Source organism: Rhinopithecus bieti, unplaced genomic scaffold (assembly GCF_001698545.2).
Source record: "Rhinopithecus bieti isolate Rb0 unplaced genomic scaffold, ASM169854v2 scaffold_51734, whole genome shotgun sequence".
Classification (NCBI taxonomy): domain Eukaryota; kingdom Metazoa; phylum Chordata; class Mammalia; order Primates; family Cercopithecidae; genus Rhinopithecus; species Rhinopithecus bieti.
The window spans coordinates 574,520-596,620 of NW_016820683.1; the positions used below are offsets into that span (position 1 = coordinate 574,520).

Genomic DNA, 22,101 nt, shown 5'->3' on the forward strand with positions numbered 1-22,101 from the left:
TCCTCTCTCCCTCCCTCCCCTCCTCCCTCCCTCCCCCCCTTCCTTCCTTCCTTCCTTCCTTCCTTTCTTCCTTCCTTCCTTCCTTCCTTTTTTGAGACAGGGTCTCACTCTGTCACCCAGGTTGGAGTGCAGTGATGCAATCACAGCTCACTCCAGCCTTGACTTCCCAGGTTCAAAGGATCCTCCCACCTCAGCCTCCTGAGTAGCTGGGATTGCAGGCATGTGCCACCAACCCTGGCTAATTTTTCTTTTCTTTTTTCTTTTCTTTTCTATAGAGACAGGGTCTCACTATGTTGCCCAGGCTGGTCTTGAACTCCTGGATTCAAACAGTCCTCCCACCTCAGCCTCCCAAAGTGCTAGGATTACAGGTGTGAGCCACCACACCTGGCCTCTAAGCATCTTCTCTCAATCGCTGTATTCAGTTTTACAACCACATTGTCAACAGTCACTTAGACCTGAATGGAAGCTACTCTGGTTTCCTGTGGTTTCCTGAGCACTGTATCCTCCTCTTAGTCACGTTCTTCATTTTCATTCTTATTCTGGTTTGGCTGGAGAACATCCTTAAGTAGTTTTTTTTTTTTTTTTTTTTTTTTTAAAGAAAAGATGTTTGGATAGTGTCATTTTTCAATCTTGCCTGTCCAGACATATATTCCTTTGATCTTTGAGTGTGGAGGACAGTTATTTGTGATGTTCTAGAGTCAGAACCTTGCACACATCCTGCCATTCAAACCTACACTATAGTATTGCACGTGAGTCCACTATAGGTCTGGTTCCTGTTTCTTGGAAGATGACCTTCTTTTTCCTGACTAGAAGCTTGTGGGCTTTTCTCTTTACCTTCAGGATCAGACCTTTCTCTAGGGCAGATCTAAGTGGGACCTTAGAGAACTCAAGACTGGTGCTTTTGGCCACGTGCAGTAGCTCACCCCTGTAATCCCAGCATTTTGAGAGGCCGAGGCAAGAGGATTCCTTGAGCCTAGGAGTTTGAGACCAGCCTGGGCAATATAAGTGAGACCCCATCTCTACAAAAAGTAAAAAATTAGCTGGGTGTGGTGTACACTCCTGTAGTCCCAGCTACTCAGGAGGTTGAGGCTGGAGTATCCCTTGAGCCCAGGAGGTCAAGGCTGCAGTGAGCAGTGGTCGTGCCACTGCACTCTAGTCTTCAACAAAGCGAGACCCTGTCTAAAAAAAAAAAAAGAAAGAAAAAAAAGATTCATGCTTTCCTTCATCTCAGAAGAAGGTTCTTCCATCTCTTCTTTGGCTATGGCCCATTATTCTCTGCTATCTCCTTCTGCAATTCACGTTATATAGATAATTCTATCCTCTATCTTTTCTGCATGGCTTTGCCCTTTTCTTTCACAGATTTTGTCTGTAATATGAGAGAAATCTTTGACTTGGGCTTCTGAATCACAAGTGGGCTTTTCAGCAATGTCCTTTCTCCTATTCACTGCCCCTATGGAATAATTCATTTCCTCAGTGTCTTTTTAATTCTCAGGAACACTTCTTGTTTTGGATTTCTTGTTTTCAGAGCACCTTGTGCCTGTTCTTGTTTTATGGATGCCTGTTCTTGTTTTATAAATACAATATTCACCTGAATCTCCTTATATACTAATTAGGCTTCTTCAAAGTCTTTTCATGATTCTGGAAGTAACCCTGTATCAAAGTATAATTTCTGAAAAGGTAAAAAAAAGTGACTCTTACACAAATCTTAGAATGAACATATATGACAGATTTATCTAGCTCGTTAAGGAGTAGAAACTCAGCAGATGATAATCAGCAGAATTAGGAAAACAGACATGGGAGAAATAATGTAGGAAGAAAGTGAGATTGGAGTCAAAGCTGGTTAATGACCTACAGGGTAATAAACCATAGCCTTTGGAGTTTTCTTTTGGGCAGAAATCACATACATCTGCCAGATAAAAATCTACAAGTTAAAATGTAATTTCACAACATCCAGACCTTTAGTGAACAGGAAATTGTGAATCAAACAAAAGTATATTCCCCCTGGATAATGAAATAATCTTTAAATGGCCTGTTAAATTATGCTTCAGAATGACATTGTGAGAAATAGTGCCTTCCCTTTGCCATATTTCCAAGTTCTAGAATAATTTTTCCTAACTCTTGTTTCAGGGAAGTCATTTGTTCTGCTGGCTCCACTGTCTGACTCCCATGGGCACCCCCACGCTGCCCTTTTGACTTGAAGCATTCTGTATTGTTTAGCGATTCTTTCCTGTCTGCTCGTATTTATAAATAAAGACGATGAGGCTCTAAGCTGAGCAGAGTGAAGAGCTGCCTAGCTTCAGCTCCATGGTGAGCTCTCAGTTTGACATCTTCTCTTGGCCCTCGAGATGGGGGCTGAATGAGGCGAGGTCTGCAGGCCAGCACTCTTGGGAGATCAGGGAGGGCTGGGCATGGGGCCGACATGCAATGTGTGCAGTCACACAGGGCCCCATGCTTGGGTTCATACTCTGCTGTCACTATTTTGAAATTCTTAATCATTTATGAACAAGGGGCCCTGCATCTTCACTTTGCACCAAGTCCCACAATGATGTAGGTGGTCCTGGCTGGGGGATAGATGCAAAGGAGACTTTTTTTGAGACAGTTTCATTCTGTCACCCAGGCTGGAGTGCAGTGGTGCGATCACAGCTTACTGCAGCCTTGCCCTCCCTGGACTCAGGTGATCCTCCCACTTCAGCCTCCCAAGTAGCTGGGACTACGGGCATATACCCCATGCCCGGCTTTTTTTTTTTTTTAACTTTTTAATTTTTTTGTAGAGACAAGGTCTCACTATGTGACCTCCTGGGTTCAAGCGATCCTCCCACCTTGGCCTCTCGAAACGCTGGGATTACAGGTATGAGCCACCATGCTCAGCTGACTTTTTTGCTAGAGTCATGAGCACTCACTGTCCAGCTATGTGCTGGATTTGGGAACTCAGGTGAACAGGACCACCCCGTGCTCAAGGTCGTTCCTGTCCTTTGTGTCCAGGGACGGCGTGGGTGGAGAGGACAGGATGGGGAGTCACAACCCTGGCTCCAGAGCCCAGCCCTCCAGTTCCCCTCCCACCCAAGACCTGTCCCCAGAGCCGCCCACCCATCCCCTGCAGTCCCACCCAGGCATGGTGTTATAAATGTTCTGTTTCCCAAATAACCAGCCTATTTCCTCCCTTCCTGTACCTCCCCTTCCACAAATTAATTACTGGCTCTTTCTTCAAGCTGTGGAGGCAGACATACACCTCCGAGTTGGAAGATTCCTTAGAGGTCACGGCCTTCATCTCCACATCTGGTGTAACCCTTATGGCAGATGTGTCTGATACCAGGGCCTGCCTCTGTTCCCAGGCTGCCCCTGCAGGGAGCGCAGTGCCTCACCAGGCGGCTGGTCTCAGACTAGGACATCCGAATGCACTAGAAAGCTTTCTTTCACGGAGCTGAAACTGATCTTCCTGTGGCTCCCACCGGATGGTACCATTCATTCATTCATTCATTCACTCAATCGACCTTTACTGAGCATCTGCTACATGCCAGACCTTGGGCAGGGCAGTGGGGGCACGAAGATGAACAAGACATGCCCTGTGATTTCATGGAACTTTCAGTTTGGAAAACAGAAATAAAACATATCACCACAGCTAAAGTCTAAATTGGGATCCATGCTATCATCAAGAAGTATAGAGGGCCATCAGGTCATGGAATGGGGCCCTGCTTTTGATTGGGGGAGGGATGTCTCTGTATGTCACCCTGAGGGACAGACCTGGGATAGGTAAGAGCTGGTCAGGCAGAGAGCTGGGGGAAAGGGAGTTTCAGGCAGGGGGAAGCATGTGGGAGGCTCGAAGGGGCGTATGAGAAAGGGAAGGGTGAGTGGCAGGGGATGCTGGAGCCCAGGGTTTCTGTGGGGTGGGTCCTAAGAGATGAGACCAGAGAAGGGGCATGGGCTTGATTGCACAGGAAAGGCCCAGAGGCTGCAGGGATGGTCTCACTGACAAACTCACAGCCATCCTTCAGAAGTTCCTGTCCTCCTCAAGTCTCCCCTTCCAGATGAAATGTCCCTAGCCCTCCACTGTTTGTCATAGGACAGCGTTCATCCCTCATCTGCTGGACTTGCTTCAGACTGTCTCTGTCCCTGGCGGGAGAACAGGATCCCACCCTCCCAATGACGGCTTATGGGGTAGAGCGAATGGGCTGTTCTTGCCCCAGTGAAGTGTGGGATTGCGGTGACCTGGGGAGTGGTCATGCTCCCTTTTGCCATCAGGTCACATTCACTCTCCAAACCAGGTCTTTCCCACCCTGGAACTAAGTCGGTGATTTTTAAAACCCACGTGACAAACTTTGCACGTATTGCTGTTGATTTCATCTCACCGTGGCCTCTTGGAGTCCTGAGGCAGCAGCCCATTCCATGCACTTCCTGTACTCGCACAGCTCAGGACAGCGAGTCCTGTGGCACCGCACTAGACTCTTCCAGTGTGTGACAAAGCCCCTGTCATCATCTCTATTCGTGTTTGGTTGAACCCAACTCTTTTATTTATTATTATTTTTCGAGACAGGGTCTCTCTCTATTGCCCAGGCTGGAGTGCAGTGGCATCATCTCGGCTCACTGCAACCTCAGCTTCCCAGGTTCAAGCAATTCTCATGCCTCAGATTCCCGAGTAGCTGGGATTATAGGCATGCGCCACCATGCCTGGCTAAGTTTTGTATTTTTAGTAGAGATGGGGTTTCAACATGTTGGCCAGGCTGGTCTTGAACTCCTGACCTCAAGTGATCCACCCTCCTCGGCCTCCCAAAATGCTGGGATTACAGGTGTGAGCCACTGTGTCTGGCCAGTCCCAACTCTTTGTCTTATCATTTAAGTTACACTTTTCTGCCTCTGTCCATTAGGAGGTCATGAACTATTCGATCACATTCTTGTTAAACTTGAGATGTTCTTTATCTATGTATCTCCCTTGGTGCATCATGGTGGTAATTCTGTCTCCTCCCCCAGCCAGAAACAAAATGGCCGTTGACACCTGTGGGGAGAGGCCTGGGCACTTCTGTTAAAAGCTTCCCCAAGAAATCTGCTGTCTGGTCTCTGGGGGTGAGCCAGGGGTAGAGGGTGAGGCTGCTGGGACCTCTCCAGAATGAGGCTTGCCAAGGACATGGCTGATGTGAGCCCTGACTTGGATGAGTACATAGAACAGGAGCCACCTTACATCTGAAAGACTTGGAAAGCTTCTGACCGTGTGGAGAATGGAACAGCTGAGGGAGGGGTGTGCACAGATCAGGAATGGGCAACCACCCCACTCCCCAAACACATGCATAGCCTTTCACCCCTTCTCAATGCTCCTCCAACTTCAGGGAGCAGCAGGATCACTGGGGCATGTGTTAAAATGCAGATTTCTGGTCCTTAGCTCAGGGATCCACTACCAGCAGGCATGGCAGAGCCTAGAAATCTGCATTTTAACCAAACGTCCAGGTGGCCCTGATGTGGTCTGTGGGCCACCAGTGGAGAAACTACAGCTCATTCGACTGTCACAGCAGCCCCTAATCAGGAGCACTGAAAGGTAGAGGTCATGATTCCCAGTCTGGGAACCACAGGAAGGGGAAGAGAAATAGGGAGGGCTCCATCTCTGCATCTGTGTCCAGGATTTGAATAATTCTCATGACAGGTAGAAGTGCTTTGTGAACAAAACAGTGGGAACTCTATGTAAGAAGTTCTGTGATTGGCTGGGCCCTGTGGCTCATGCCTATAATCCCAGCACTTTGGGAGGTTGAGGGGGGCAGATCACCTGAGGTCAGGAGTTTGAGACCAGCCTGGCCAACATGATGAAACCCCATCTCTACTAAAAATACAAAAATTAGTCCGGGCATGGTGGCTCACACTTATAATCCCAGCACTTTGGGAGACCAAGGCAGGTGGATCACCTGAGGTCAGGAGTTCAAGACCAACATGGTGAAACCTGTCTCTTCTAAAAATACAAAAAAATTATCTGGGCATGGTGGCGGACACCTGTAATTCCAGCTACTTGGGAGACTGAGGCAGGAGAACTGCTTGAACCCAGGAGGCGGAGGTTGCCATGAGCCCAGATCGCACCACTGCACTCCAGCCTGGGCAATGAGAGTGAAACTCCATCTCAAAAAAAAAAAAAGAAAGAAATACAAATACAAATTCAAAAACTAGCCGGGCATAGTGGCATGCACCTGTAGTCCCAGCTACTTGGGTGGCGGGAGAATAGCTTGAACCCGGGAGGTGGAGAGGTTGCAGTGAGCTAAGATCGCACCACTGTACTCCAGTCTGGGTGACAGAGTGAGACTCAGTCTCAAAAAAAAGAACGTCTGTGATCACCTGATCCAGTGGTGTGTGCCAATTGTTTCAGCTACTCAGCAGGCTGAGGCGGGAGGATTTCTTGAGCCCAGGAGTTCGAGATCAGTCTGGGCAACATAGCGAGAGCCCATCTCTTTAAAACATTTTTAAAAAAAAGAATTTCTGTGATCATTAATAGTATTAATAAAGATACCAGTAACATCAGTAACTTAGCACTTTGGCTAGAGAGTGAGAAGGAGAGGCTGGGTTAGGACTTACTGTATCCTGGGCTGAGTGCAGTGGCTCTTGCCTGTAATTCCAGCACTTTGGGAGGCCGAGGTGAATGGATTGCTTGAGCTCAGAAGGTTGAGATCAGCCTGGGCAACATGGTGAAACCCCAGCTTAAAAAAAAAAAAAAAAAAAAAAAAAGGGGGTGTGTCTATAGTCCCAGCTACTCAGGAGGCTGAGGTGGGAGGATTACTTGAGGCTGGGAGGTGGAGGTTACAGTGAGCCAAGATTGTGCCACTACATTCCAGCCTGGGTGACAGAGTGAGATCCTGTCTCAAAAAAAAAAAAAAAAAAAGACAAAAAAAGTATTTATTGTACCCTGGAAACAGGGTCTCTGGAATGCATGCTGGGAACGGCTTGTCCACCCGGACTCTTACAGGCTCTTGGGAAATAAAAAGCCACTAAGAATTGTTCCTCAGCTCTGGGCTAGGGCTTTCTAGAAAGATCAGGCAGGTATGTCCCTGCTGAGGTTGCTGGCTGAGAGTTCCTTTTGTCCAAAGTGCCCCATCAGTGGGACTTTAAAAGGCAAAGAGAATTTAATTCTCTGATGCCTCCTCCAGGAGTGTGATAAAAATAAGGACGCCGACTGCTGAGTGCTCACACTGTGCATCATCTTGTTGAACGGTCAGACAAGCCCTGTGAGGGCTGTGGTCAGACAGATGAGGCAGTGACAGGAAGTAACTTGCCTGAGGTCACAGGCTGGTAAGGGGCAGAGTCAGGAGTTGAACTCAGGAAGGTTAGCTCCACCGGCTAGGATTGAGTCCTGGTTCAGTGTGACTTGCTGGGTGTATTTGTCCGGGATGCATTTGGCTGCAAGTAATAGAAAACCCAACCAACAGTGGTTTAAGCAAATCCTGAATCCTGAATAATGTTTTTTTCTGACATAACACAAGGTTCTGGTTACTGGTGATAGTTCTGCAGTGTGGGGGCTGACATCCTTGTGATTTTCCAGGCCTTTCTTTCATGGTCACAAGGCAGCTGGTGAAGCCGTGGGTGTCATGTCTGAATTAGACAGGAAGGAAGGGTGAAGAGTGACAGGACATGTCCACTTGGGTCAGGAAAATGAGATATTCTTTCCAGGATCCTTCCCTTCCCTAGTGCATTTGGTCAGAACTGGGTCTGATGGACACCTGAGCTGCAGCGAGGCTAGGAAAGCACAAAGCATTAAACTTGGCTAAATCAAACAAGAGTTGTTCCCTGGGGTCAGATAAGGTCAAAAGAGAGAGAATGCACATCGTGGGGGCACTCCGAGTCAGCCACATTCCTCAAGCCTTAGTTTCTTCACTCACCCTCTGCCAAAGCTGTGGCTCGACCGTGTCTCCAAGCCCTGGTCAGAGCTTCTGGAGCTCTGCCTGCACTGGCTGGGCAGGGGCAGGGCTCTATTGAGATCTCTAACGTCAATACCAACCTATACAAGTTCCACAGAGCCCAGCGCCTGCCAGCAGATCCGGCTGTAGTCATAGGGATCAGAAGGCGACCACTGGGATGCCTTTGGAGCTGGCCTTCCTGCACAGCTCTGTGTGCAGTATTGGTGGGTACGGGAAACCCTCCGAATGTCTTGAAGCCCAGGGCACCCTTCTGGTATTGTCATTGATTGTACACTCTGATCTATCCTGGACTTACAGGTCTGTCTGCCCTGCGGCTGTGGATGCTCAGATGCACTGGGTGCTCTGAGGGCAGGGCCAAGGCTAGTCATCCTGAAGTCCCCAGAGCTGTGGAGGCATCATTACATGTTTGTTTCCTGTCTGTTGCACCCAGGCACTAAAGATCTGGGGAGAGGATATCTGCAGCCATTTTCTTTAAGCTGAGCTGCTGTTGGGTGGGCGTGGACTGGGGAAGGTTCCAGTGGGAACCTTAGTGTGTTTTTCTCATTTGCATATGGGATGGGGTAGGAGAGAGGGTGATGGTCACTGTGGAGGCTCGTTTCCATGGAAACAGGATGGTAGCTGCCATGTGTGATGTTGGGGGAAGTCACCAGAGATTCTCTGGCCATGGGCTGAGGTGCCTGACATGAGTCAATCATGAATCAGGAAGGACTATCTCTGTTACATGGGACGGAAACTCTGAACCTGGTTTAAGGGAGTCTACCATCTCCTCTACTGAAAAGCCAAGGGGTCTCCAGCTTCAGGGCTCGCTTGCTCTAGAATCCTGAAAGATGTCTCTAGATGGTATGTGCTCCCATCCCACAGCTCTGCTAGTCTGTGCTGACTTCCATCCCTGGAGCTCTCTCGGTGGCAGGGTGGTGGCAGGCAGCTTGGGGCTCGCAGCTCGGGGCTCAGAGCAGACTCCCTCCAGTTCAGAGACACCTTTTCTTTCCCAGCAGTTCCAACCAGTACCGAAACTGAGCCTCTTTGGCTTGGATTGGCTGGCGTGGGGCACGTGCTCATCCCTAAGCCAATCACTGAGGGAGGGGTGGGCAGAGCTCCTATAGGCCAGACAGAGGTGAAGGCCCACCCCTGGCAGGATGTGTCAGCGCTGCCCCTACCACATGGCTGGGGGTGGGGAGGCTGGAAAGGGATGCTGGACAGGGAGGACCCCAGGCCAGGTCTTGTTACTCTTGGAGTTTACAAGGGCACCCTGGCTGGTGGCAACCAAGCCGTTTAGGTGGCCTACCGTGAACTATCATTAACTGACTGATCTGGGCTTACACCCATGATGGTGTTACATCCTCACAATCCCCAGAAATTAGTATTGTTAACCCCACTTTGCAGATAAGAAAATGGCGTCTCAGAAAGATTGGTAGCCTGCCTCAGGACACGCTCAGCCTTTGTGGATCAGATCTGGGATTGCTCAGGTCTGGCTGCCCCCAGGCCTCGTGCTCACCCATGACATGAAGGAGTTGTACCTTTCCAGAGGCTGAAATGTAAGCAGTTGATTTGCCTCTGAGGACTTGGAAGCCTCACTAGCCCTCAGAAAGCAGTGAGGTGAGTCCCCTGAGAAGAATGTTTCCCCCAGGCTCTGGTAGAGCTGAAAGCATCTCTGCCCCACACAGAGCCCACTCTCTGGTTCCCAGCAGCCGTTCCCACCTGCATGCTGCCAAGACTACTCTGGAGTAATGGAGCTAAGTTTCATGGGAGGCAGACATCATGAAGCATATACTAAAATTATTCATTGTTTATCTGAAGCTCAGATTTAACTGGGAAGCTTCTATTTATCTGGCAACTCTACCCAGAGATAAACCACTGGAGTAAAGTCACCTGAATGGAGGCTTGGAGAGAGAAGGTCCAGGTCTTCTGCCACTGAGGTTCCTGGAGTTGCCCTGGTTCCCACCTGCCTGGGTTCTATCTTTGCAGCCCATCCTTCAACTTTGTGGCCAACCCAGCATTCTTCCCCTAAATCCCCCTTGTACTCTGAGCTTGGCCTGAGTTGGTTTCAGAGCATCAGTCAAGTGGGCTTAATCACCTCTGTTCTTTGGCCTCATAGGTTTGTGTAAGGAACTATGGGTGTTGCTGTGGTCTGAATGTGTCTCCCATAGTTCATGTGTTGGCAACCTAATCCTAAATGCAACAGAGTTGAGAGGTAGGACCTTTAAGAAGTGGCCAGGTCATGAGGACTCACCCCTTGTGGATGCATTAATGCCATTATTGTGGGAGTGGGATGGTTATTGTGGGAGTGGGTTCCTGATACGGATGAGTTTGGCCCCTGGCCTCTCTCACACACACTTTCTTACCCTTCTGCCATGCGATGACACAGCAAGAAAGCCCTCACCAGATGCGGCTCCTTGATGTTGGACTTCCCAACCTCCAGAATCATAAACCGAATTAATTTATTTTTAAAAAATAAATCATCCAGTCTTTCTACTTCTGTCACAGCAGCAAAAAACGGACTAAGACAGGTGTCTTAGTCTGTTTGGGGTGCTCCGGCAAAATACCATAAACTGGGTGGCTCATAAACAACAGAAATCTAGTTCTCACAGTTCTGGGGGTTGGGAAGTCCAAGATCAAGGTGCTGGCAGATTCGATGTCTGGTGGGGGCCACTTCCTCATAGATGAGTCTTTTCACTGAGTCCTCACTTCAGTCCTCACATGAAGGGGCGGATGAGTTTCCTTTTGCCTATTTTAAAAAGGTGCTGCCCGGTGCAGTAGCTCACACCTGTAATCTCAGCACTTTGGGAGGCTAACGTGGGTGGATCACAAGGTCAGGAGTTCAAGACCAGCCTGGCCAAAACCCCGTCTCTACTAAAAACTACAAAAAATTAGCTGGGTGTGGTGGCAGACGCCTGTAATCCCAGCTACTCGAGAGGCTGAGACAGGAGAATTGCTTGAACCCGGTGGCAGAGGTTGCAGTGAGCCAAGATTGCACCACTGCGCTCCAGCCTGGGCGACAGAGTGAGACTCCATCTCAAAAAAAAAAAAAAAAAAAAAAATTGTATATAAAATAAAATAAAAAGGTGCTCATCTCATTCTTGAGGGCTCTGCCTTCATGATCTAATCACCTCCCCAAAGGCCCTAATACCATCACCTTGGGGAATAGAATTTCAATATATGAATTTTAGGTGGATATAAATATTCAGACCATAGCAATGGGTGAAAGGACCCATAAATCATGAGGTGCTGGCCACAGTCAAGGGTTAATGTTATTACCCCCAAATCCTCTCCATTATTTCCTTCCTCCTCTCCCCACTTCCCTCCCTCTCTCCACAGAACACCTACTGTGTGCTGGGTCCCGGATATTGGCAATGGCTGGTGGTCTAGTTATCAACCAACACAAGCCTGAGTCATCACAGAGCTGCCTCCTGACAGATGATCTGTGATTTCCAGCATCTCAGCTTCCCTTCCATTAGCTACATCTTAAATCACATTTTAAGAAAGCCCCCGTGGGCCCCTTGTGAAGATTGAGGAAACACCCTATTTTTATCAGCCGCACACAGAAATCATCCCCTGGGCGGGGTATTTCCTGGAAAGATGTTAAACCTCAGTCATTTCTTGTGGCTTCTTGTCAGCTCCAAGCTTTTTTTTTTTTTCTTTTTTCTTTTCTTTTCTTTTTTTCTGATCTTGTCCCTCAAATTATTTGTTTGACAAGCTCACACAGGGAATCCACCTCTAAGTCAGAACCTGGGCTGGGCACTGGGGACCCAGCGGGGGCTCTGAGTCAGCCCCTGCTCTGAGGAACAGGGACAGGCGCCCAGAGGTGCCCTCATCGAGGATCAGTGGGACACCAGGCAGAAGAGCTCATCTCTGCCTGTGGGTGGGGTCTGGAGAGGGCCTCATGTGATTCGTGGGCGCGTGTGAACTGAGGTAACAGTTGAGGCTGCGATACAATAATAGCTCACATTTCTTGGCTGTTCCTTGAGCACTAGATCTGTATATGAACACGTTTCAGGTCAGTGACTTGCCCAAAGTCACATGGTGCACAAGCAGCAAGCTGGCATTGGAACCCAGCTCTGTACTCTGACCATCGGGTGGCACTGCCCTGGAGGATGCTGGCCCTGGTCCTAGTGCTGTGGTGGGCATTGTGCCTTCCGCCCACCTGGTCAGCAGAGGGTCATGCTCCTGAGCCGGAGACACTGGCCTGCTCTGGCCTTGCTGGTGACTGATGCAGTGGGAGAGGGGGCAGGTCACACAGAGCTCCTGGGTCCCTTGGTACCTGACTGTGGGACATGAATCCCTTCTTTTTTGAGACGGAGTTTTGTTCTTATAGCCCAGGCTGGAGTGCAGTGGCACAATCTCAGTTCACTGCAATCTCTGCCTCCTGAGTTCAAGCGATTTTCCTGCCTTAGCCTCTTGAGTAGCTGGGATTACATAGGCATGCGCTACCATGCCCAGCTAATTTTTTTTTTTTTATATTTTTAGTAGAGACAGGGTTTTGCCGTGTTAGCCAGGCTGGTCTTGAACTCCTGACTTCAGGCAATCCACCTGCCTCGGCCTTGCAAAGTACTGAGATTACAGGCATGAGTCACCATGCCTGGCCTGACATGGGCCCCTTCTGTCTCAGTTTCCTCATCTACAGTGGGTGCCGTAATCCAACTGAGAGAGGAGTACTTGATGGAAGTGGCATGAAGCTCGTGGCAGGTAGTGAGTGCTCAGATAACCTTTCTAAACCAACCAGGACCCTGAGTTCCAGTTGACAGAAACAGTACAAGCAGGACCTAGAACCCAAAAGGAAGACACTGGTTCAAATAACCGGGGAGAGCAGAGGGTAGGTAAGGGATCTGGGCTCAGCTGGAGGGAGGGCCTCCAAGCATGCGGTCAGGAGCCTGCCTCTCTCCAGCTCTTGCTTCACTCTTCCTTTATGTTGGCAAAATTCTCAGGCCACCACGGAGCCACGGTGGCCTCCGCATTTGCAGGCTGTGGCTCAGTCAGGGAGAGGACCTCTTCTCTGCAGTCCTCGCTCGTGGGCTGGGCTGCCTTCGTGGTCCACCAGAGATCACATGCCTATCCTGAACCAACCATGGTGGCCCGGCTGGGGGCATGGGATCCTCTGGTGGACCAGGCCTGGGTCTCTGGACCTCTGCTAGGAGCCAGGAGCTGGGGAGGGAGGCTCTTCAAGGAATAAGGTCGAAGTAGAAGGTGCTGGGAAGAAATGATGTCCGCCCTCCCTACCCTCCTTGGCACGGTCCCTCCACCAGCCTGGCCACACTGGAGCCCCTCTCCCCAGAAGACAGCCACCTCCTCCTGGGGAGACTTCAGGATGGAAGTGCTCTCTTTAAAGCAACATTGCTTACCTAATTAAGCGCTTAGGAGCTGGCAGGAGGTAGTGGGGAGGTTTTGTTGATTTCTTTTTTAGACTTTTAGCACTGAAGTTGCGTGATAAAGTAACTATGTAATTAGGAATTAATTTCTCACCCCCGTAAGCGATGTCTTATTTGGGGCCTGAGGGGAGTCAGCCCACAGGGCGGCCCTTCCTTACCTTCTCTTTTTGGAATGTGGGCAGGAAGTCCCAGCTGTCTTGGCTGTCACTGGGGTGGAAAGAGGAGAAGGGGAGGGAGATAGCTTCTACCATCCCAGGTGGCCTCAGCAAAAATTGAGACATGGTGCTCGTGCCTAACTCGGCACCTAGGATGAGCAGAGACTCAGGGGAGATGGACTGAGGCCAGATTACGGAGGGCCTTGAAGGTCTCTTTGTTCTGAAGGCAATGGGGAGTCACTGAGGGTTTTAAGTGGGAGTGACACAGCTAGATCTGAGTTTAGGAGATTTCTGCTGACTGAGGAAGGGACGTAGGGGAGGAAGCAGGGGTCAGGAGGGCAATTGGGAGGCTTGTGCCACTGTCGGGACAGAGGGCTGGTGATCCGGGCTAAGACAGGGAGGGTGGAACTGTCAGCAGGCTGTCCCAGGTTGGGCCGATTGGTGCATGGAGTCATTGTCAAGACAGCGAGGTTCCCGGGACAGAGACTTAAACCCACAGTTCCTCCCTCCCAAATAAGTGCTCTTCCCTCTTCCCTCCTCTCTCTCCATCCTTGTCCGGTGTCCTCCTCTCTAACCTCTTCTGCTCAGAGAAGAATGAGAACTACTCAATTCTTCACTGTGCACCTATGTTTCTTCCTCACTGAATGCATTTATACGCTGTCTCATTCCCCCAGACAGGAGATGCAACCACCGCAGAATACCCCCAAATGGTTCATGAAGTGGAGAAGTAAGAGTTAGGACCCAGTAGAAATGTTTAAGGAAATGGATTCCCTGGAAGGATCTACAGTGTCAAGACCTTTCATGCTGCTAAGAACTCAGTAACATCATATTTCCTTTTTTGACTTGGTTGCCAGGAAGCTCAGAGCTAAGATCTTGACACCAGATTCTACAGGAACGTTTTCTTGGGGGAACTTTTCACCGGGGTCTGAGGGCTGTACCTGGTGGGTTCTCAGGGGGAATTTGGGGAATGTTTGCCGCAGACGTAGACTGAAGGTGTGTTCCTGTGCTGAAGACCCACAGGGTCAGGTACAGGGTGAGGGGAAGGGGATGGGCCAGTGTGTTGCTCCGGGTCTGTCCTATTTGGACCAGCTCAGAGTGTCTGGGAGCTTCAGATGCACTGCCAGGCAGCGGCTGCTTCCGTTCCCCTCCAAGATTGGGGCGGATGGCGGGGAGGTTGCCCAAGTCTGTAGCCAAGAGCACATGTGTCTGATCAGCCTCCTGTGGCAAAGCTGGGGTCTGGGAGGTGTTCAGATCCTAAAGTTACTAACTGGGTCATCGTGGGCCCCCCTGTGACATCCAGTCACAACTCATATCTCATTGAAGACCCCGGGGTCAGTCTTTTCCTGCCACCCCTTGTTGTAGAGAAACACAAAATGCAAGAAAACACTCTGTCGGCTGGGCACAGTGGCTCGTGCCTGTAATCCAGCACTTTGGGAGGCCAAAGCGGGTGGATCACCTGAGATTGGGAGTTCGAGACCAGCCTGACCAACATGGAGAAACTCCATCTCTACTAAAAATACAAAATTAGCTGGGCATGGTGGTGCGTGCCTGTAATCCCAGCTACTTAGGAGGCTGAGGCAGGAGAATCGCTTGAACCCGGGAGGCGGAGGTTGTGGTGAGCCGAGATAGTGCCACTGCACTCCAGCCTGGGCAACAAGAGTGAAACTCCGTCTCAAAAAAAAAAAGAAAAAAAGAAAACACTCTTTGTCATCAAGGGGCTGAATTGTGCACGGGGGCATTCTTACCCCCCAGCCTATCCTGGAGCAGGGGCCATGGTTGATGCCCTCACTTAACTGAGAGCCAACAGTCCTAGACTGGGCGGGGAAGGTGGAGCTGGGTGGCCCTGTGGGGGATGGGAGTTAGGGACCAGCAGGGGGTCATTCCAAGGGCTCTCTCAGTGAGGCAGTCATGGATGTGGCTTGCCCTGGTCTGCGGTGGAGTGGAGAGAGGCTGTGGCAGGAGAGAGTAATGGGCCCACGCTCAAATGAGTGGAGATTGAAATGGGTTCCCACAGGTAAAGAGAACAGTGCCGGGCACCCAGTAGGGCCTCAAACAGCCTTGCTTTTCTGTCTACCCATCCATCTTGCAGGCATCTGTTTATTTTCATGGCGAGGCTTCATGGGGATGGGAACAAGTCCTCGATGAGTGCCTGCCAGAGCTGGGCAGGTGTGCCCTCTGGGCCCTGGGAAGGCAGCACATGGGTGGGTTCAGTCTGGTGTGGGCTGGGAGCCCCCACCTCCAGCTCATCCAGCAAAGCATGAACTGAGCCTGAGGGCGTTCCCAGCTCTCCCTAGGGACTGACTCTCCCCCACCCCGCCCCCCACAGGATCTGGAAAACCAAGGCAGGAGGAAGAGGGGCCGCGTCTGTGTGGGGGTGTGGCATGGTGGGGAGGGCTGGCTGGAGCTGGTCCTGGCTGCCTGCGATGGGACTCGGCAGTCCTGGGCCCCGCGGGTGCCAGCACCTGTTTATGTGCCTGTGTGTGCCACCCCCGCAGCCCCTCCGTCACACGTGTCTCCCGGCTGCCTGGAGAGCTCTTTCTACAAAATGTGAAAATGACAGTTGGGCTCACCCACGCGCAGAATCCTCATGCAGTCCCGCTCCCTTGCTGCCCCTTCCAGGTCACCGTCGGCCCTCACCCTCTCTGCCTGGCTGCTGCCCGCCTCCCCCCGCACCCCCTCCTCTCCCCGCCCCTCCCTCAACCCTCTGTTCCCTCCTCCTGCTCCTTCCCCTGCCCCCCTTCTCTCTCCCTTCTCTCTGCCAGCTCCCCCTCTCTCTTTCCTCCCTCCCCCTCAGGTCCCCAAGGTCTCTGTCTCTAGCTCTAGGTCTCTGTCTCCAGTTCTAGGTCTCTGTCACTTTTTTGGGTCACTCCCCCTCATCTGCGTTTGGGCTTGAGTAGGAGGGTGCATGTATGAGGATGTCCAAGAAGGGAGTGTGTGTGTGTGCAGGTGTGCAGTTGTGTGCGTATGTTTGTGTTTGTGTGGGTGTGTGGTTGTGTGCATGTGTGTGACTCTGTGTGTAAGTGTATGTGTGTGCAAGTGTGTGGTGTGCATGTGTGTGACTGTGGGGGTGCGTGACTGTGTGCGGGTGTGTGGCTGTGTACGTGACTGTGTGTGTGTATGTGGTTGTATGCATGTGTGTGACTCTGTGGAGGTGTGTGACTATGTGTGGGTGTGTCGTGTGCATGTGTGACTGTGGAGGTGTGTGACTGTGTGGGTGTGTGGTTGTATGCGTGTGTGACTGTGGAGGTGTGTGTCTGTGTGTGCGGGTGTGTGATTGCGTGTGTGTGTGGTTGTGTGCATGTGTATGACTTTGTGTGCAGGTGTGTGACTGTGCGGGTGTTTGGTTGCATGTGTGTGACTCTGTGTGCAGGTGTGTGACCATGCAGGTGTGTGGCTGTGTGCGTGTGTGTAACTGTGTGCAAGTGTGTGACCGTGTGTGTGCGTGTGTGTGTGCAGGTGTGTGCATGTGTGTGACTGGGTGTGTGGTTGTGTGTGTGTATGTGACTCTGTATGCAGGTGTGTGACCGTGTGTGTGTGCACACAGGTGTGGAGGTGTGTGTGCACGCGCGCATGCAGGAGCCTGAGTCTGCGCTCCAGCGGGTGGGGGATGGATGATGGTGGCATTTCAGGGAACGGAGCTTTCACTCAATGACTCTTCAAGCAGCGGGAGGGGGTGGCGGCTTCACAACAGTCGGACAGGTTTGTGCAGCGTGTAGGAAAAGCCTTCATTTCCTACTGACAGTGGTGACATGGGTGGTGACAGGTGGAGCTGGCAGCAGCGCTGAAGTCCTGGGGTGGGAGGTGCTGGGGGAAGGGTCTGGTGATGGGGGCAGGGGGGTGATCCTGGGAATGCAGGCCAGACCCATCTCCCAGTGCCCTGCAACTGAGGTTTGCTGTGCTTCCACCATGAAGGGACGTCAGAGGTCTGCCTCTTGCGGGAGATCTGGGAAGACTTTCTGGAGGAAAGAGCTGCAGGGCTGGTTGAGCATGGAAGGACTGTGGGGTGTGGAGCTGTTTGGTGCAGGAGATGTTCCTTCCGCTTTCAGAGGCTGCTCTGGAAACTGGGGCTGACATGGGCCACGGGCCAGGAGGATGGGCCTGAAGGGCAGGAGCCACCTGGCACAGTGCTAGGCACACAGCAGGGGCCCAACGTCTGTGCTCCCTTCACGCCCTGAGCACCTGCCCACATCTGTCACCAGCGCCATTTACAGAGGGAGAGACAAGGGCCACAGAAGCAACCCCAGGCCACACGTTGGCCGGATGTAGCTGGAGATCCGACCGCTGTCTTTACTTGCCCTGTCTGGGCAGCTGTGTGCAGGTGGCTGGAGAATGCTGTGGCCCGGGCCCTGACCCCAGCTGGCCTCCAGCACCATCTCTCACTCTTTCCCCTTTCTCTGCAGGATGGTTGAGTACTCCCTGGACCTTCAGAACATCAACCTGTCGGCCATCCGCACTGTACGCGTCCTGAGGCCCCTCAAAGCCATCAACCGCGTACCCAGTGAGTCAGCCCCGCTCTGTCCACACATTCCTGGCTGATCCATCCCTGGCCAACCCATCCCTGGTCTGCCTAGGCAGTGCCCATCCCCCACCCTGCTTCATTCACTAGGAGAAGACTGACCAGGGCCTGGGTGGGCGCAGGGATCCTGCGGTGTCTGGACAGATGTGCCCTGCTCCCATGGAGCTCATGGACCTGAAGATACTGGCAGGTGGCCCCGATGCCTCTGAGTCCCAGGAGAGCCTGGAGAGCATGCTGGGGAGTCTGGCTTTTCAGGAACAAAGGGTTTATGGGGGAGTGGTCTTCATAGGATGTCAAGGCGAGCACCCGTAGGAAAAGAAGCTGCTTAGTTTGAAGGAGGACATCATAGAGCATTTCACTGGGGCAGTGAAACCTGACTCCCTCACTTGTGCTGACTGACTTAGAACTTGAGCTCTGTCACTCACCCACCACAGATCCATGTACCTACTCACCCATATGCCTAGTCACCTGTTCATCCATCCACCTGTCCACCTATCCACCTGTCCATCCATCCATCCATCCACCCACCCATCTGTCTACCCACCCATCTGTCCATCCATCTATCTGTCCACCCATCCACATGTCTGTCCATCCACCCACCCACCCATCCACCCACCCATCCATCCACTCATCCATCCACCCACCCATCTGTCCATCCATCTATCTGTCCACCCATCCACATGTCCATCCATCCATCCATCCATCCATCCACCCATCCATCCATCCATCACCCATCCAACCATCCACCCACCCACCCATCCACCCACTCATCCATCCATCAACTCATCCATCCATTCACCCACCTGTCCATCCATCTACCTGTCCACCCATCCACCTGTCCATCCGTCCATCCATCTGCTCATCCTTCTAGCCATCTTCCCATTTGTCCATTCATCCATCTGTACCGTCAGCCAGACATCCACCTGTCCATCCATTCATCCACCCATCCACCTGTCCATCCATCCATTTACCCACCCACCTAGTATTAAGAGAGGTTATCTTGCAACCATAAGCCCTGACATCTGCCCAGCCTTACAGAATTTTCATGTCCATGACCTGTTTTGAGCCTTACAGGCACTCTGAGGGAGGTGAGCTGTTCCCATTTTACAGATGAAAAAACTAAGACTTGGAGACGAGGTTACCTGCCCAGGGATGTACTGCCAGTGAGTAGCAAAGGCTGGAGCCAGTTAGGTCTTCTGACTCCTTACTGCTCTCTTTTAGGGATGGGGTGGAGATTGGGGAAGGAGAGGATGAGGGCCCTACCTGCCTTCCCGGGTTTGGGGTTTGTTTTTTCTTTTTTTTTTTTGAGACGGAGTCTAGCTCTGTCGCCCAGGCTGGAGTCCAGTGGCACGATCTTGGCTCACTGAAACCTCCACCTCCTGGGTTCAAGCAGTTCTCCTCCTGTCTCACCCTCTAGAGTAGCTGGGACTACAGGCACGTGCCACCAACCCTGGCTAATTTTTGTATTTTTAGTAGAAATGGGGTTTCACCATATTGGTCAGGCTGGTCTTGAACTCCTAACCTCAGGTGATCCACCCACATTGGCTTCCCAAAGTGCTGGGATTACAGGCGTGAGCCACCCCGCCTGGCTGCATGGGGCTTTTATAGGCATCTACCCACTTCCTGTGGTCCAGGAACTTGACATCTGATGGCTCAACAACCTGTGGGAGGCTCAGAGAAGTAAAAAGTGGCTCACATAAAGTCAAACAGCAATTCAGCAGCAGGGCTGGAATCTGAACAGAGTTCTGTCTGTCCTCAGCCCAGCTTATTTCCTGGCTCTGTCTGACCCCTTGCTTCTCTTCCCTGCCTAAGCTTCTGTTTCCCCATCTGCCAAACAGTACAGGTCTCCTGGCACCTGCTCCTCCTCCACAGACAGTACTATCCCCATTTCCCTAATTCCTAGCCCTGGGGCCTTGGGGCTCTTGTCATCCACCCCACCCAGCCAACCTCCGTGGTCCATCAATCCTGAGTACCCTGTGGGGCTGGCCTGACCCTGGGCTTGCAGAATGCATCGGTCAGTCTGGGCATGCCTGGCGGGGCAGGAGAGGCCACATGCTTCAGGATATCTGTGGAGCAAGGTGACCAGGAGGGTGGCAGAGCTGTCTGAGCCTGGAGGGTGGCCCAATCCTGCTTTGTTCTGAGAGGGACTGGCTTGGGTTGGGTAGGGCACAGAGGGGGCCCTGGGGGCTGGGGTCTCAAGGTCACAATATGATAGGAAACGCTGGGGGTCCTGAGTGCTACTGTGAGGGTCCTTGGGAAGGGTTGGGAGGTGAGGTAGGGCGAGTGAGTAGTGGGAACCAAAGCTGTGCGGTAGTGGGAAGGGCAGTTCAGCTCTACCAGTCCGGCCCCTTCCCACTGCCCTGGGGAGACCCCCTTGGGGGTGGGGAGGTGACATGCAGAGAGACCATTTTAGGGCCAGCTTCTCTCTGTCTTTCTCATCCCCTCCAATCCCAGAGGGCTTCTTGAAGATCACCGAGTTCAAAACCATCTTTCCTACATTTAACAAATGAGGAAACTGAGGCCCAGAGAGGGTCGTGGCCAGTCCAGGGTCACACAGCAATCCAGTGTAACCAAACAGCAGTTCAGGAAGGACCAAACCAAACCAGCACACCTTCCCCAACAGTGTGTGATTTTCTCCCACGTGCCCCGCCTGCCTTTACTGGGAAATAAGCCAAAAGGTGGCCTCCGTATACTCAGCACCCAGAACTCTGCCTGGCGAGCAGAAGGTGCTCCAAAGAGACGTGTGAAATGGACACAGTCAGCAGGTGTACTGAGCTGTGTGCTGTGCCAGGACCACAGAGCTGTACATGCTCCTGTGCCAGGCATGAGGAGGCAGGGAGAATGGGGCTGGTGTCAGGAGGCCTCCCAGAGAAGGGGATGTTTGAGCTGAGACCCAGGGGAGGATGGGGATTGAGTGGGTGGAGGGGGAGGGCTGGGTGGCAGTTGCGTGGAGGTCAGGGAGTGCAAAGGGCTTGGGGAGGGAGCTGCGGGAGCTGGGGGTTGTGAGCTGGGTGGACCAAGGGGTGGGGCATGAGGCTGGAGAGGACAGGGCCTGGGCATGGACCATGTGCCTGAGGGCAGTGGGAGCGTGGGAAGAGGTTAGCAAGTGGTTGCTTTAGAAACACCCCTGACCAGAGTGCGGGCAGGCAGTGCGGGTGAGCTGGACAAGGGACTGCTCCTGGAACAGTGTGAGCTAATGACCGGTACTGGGCAGGGGCAGGCAGGAGGCAGAGCAGCAAATGGATGGGAGAGGTACTGCTGAGCCCAGTCTAGGTCCTCCTTGAGTGTCTGGTGTGGGCAGCTGGGTGGGCGGGAGGGACCTCGGCTTTCAGGGGGCAGCACAGGGGGCCATGTCGCTCCTGGGTCCCACCCACAGTGCTGCCTGTTTCTGTCCTGGGGAGGGCAGGGGATGCCCTCAGCAGGCAGCTGCCATGGGGCCACGGTCACACTCCAGGTCACGGAGCCCACAGGCACAGTCACATTTTAGAGGTGTGTGCACATTGCAGGGGGTCGCGCACGAGGGATGTTTGTGCGTGATCTTGATCTGAACCTCCTGTCAGGTCTAGGGTCTGCCCAGCAGGGGACAGCACACTGTGCTGGGACTGCTGAGGCTGGAGGCGGGCTCAGGGGCATGGGATGGGACACGGGGCAGAGGCCTCGCTCTTGCCAGGTGGGCTTCTCTATATCTGTGTGAGGGTGTGTGTGGGTGTGAGGGTGTGTCCACCAGAGAACATGTGTGAGGACATGCGTGTGCACAAGTGTGTATGTTCAAGGAAGGGTGTGCACGGGTATGTGCCTTTGAGGTGTGTGGGCACATGTAAGTACATGGGAGAGTGTGTTTGCGTCTGACAGTGTGTGCATCTGAGGATGTGTGTGCACATGTGAGCATATGTGAAGGCCTGCACACGTGAATGGGCACATGTGAGAGTGTGTACATGTGAGAGTGCCTGTGAAGGTGTGTGTGCTGTGAGGGTGTGTGCTGTGTGTCTGCCTGTGAGGGTGTGTGTGTATGCCTATGAATATGTTCATGCCTGAGCATGTGTGTGCTTGTGTGTGTGTGCTGGGGGTGTGTGCCTGTTTGTGTGTGCCTGTGTGTGTGTGTGTGTATGTGTGCTGCGAGGGGATATGCCTGTGAGCGGTGTGTGACTGTGAGGGTGTGTGTGGTATGAATGTATGTGTGCCTGTGA

At 52.1% G+C, this 22,101-nt stretch overlaps 1 protein-coding gene across 1 annotated transcript in view; it reads left to right on the forward strand.

Annotated features, from left to right (window-relative positions):
- Nucleotides 1–22,101, forward strand: part of CACNA1I (calcium voltage-gated channel subunit alpha1 I) — a 138,617-nt gene that overhangs the window by 47,749 nt on the left and 68,767 nt on the right. The window contains exon 5 of the mRNA XM_017859840.1: nt 17,799–17,896. Within this exon, the coding sequence (XP_017715329.1) occupies nt 17,799–17,896 (98 nt within the window). The remainder of the gene's footprint in view (nt 1–17,798; nt 17,897–22,101) is intronic.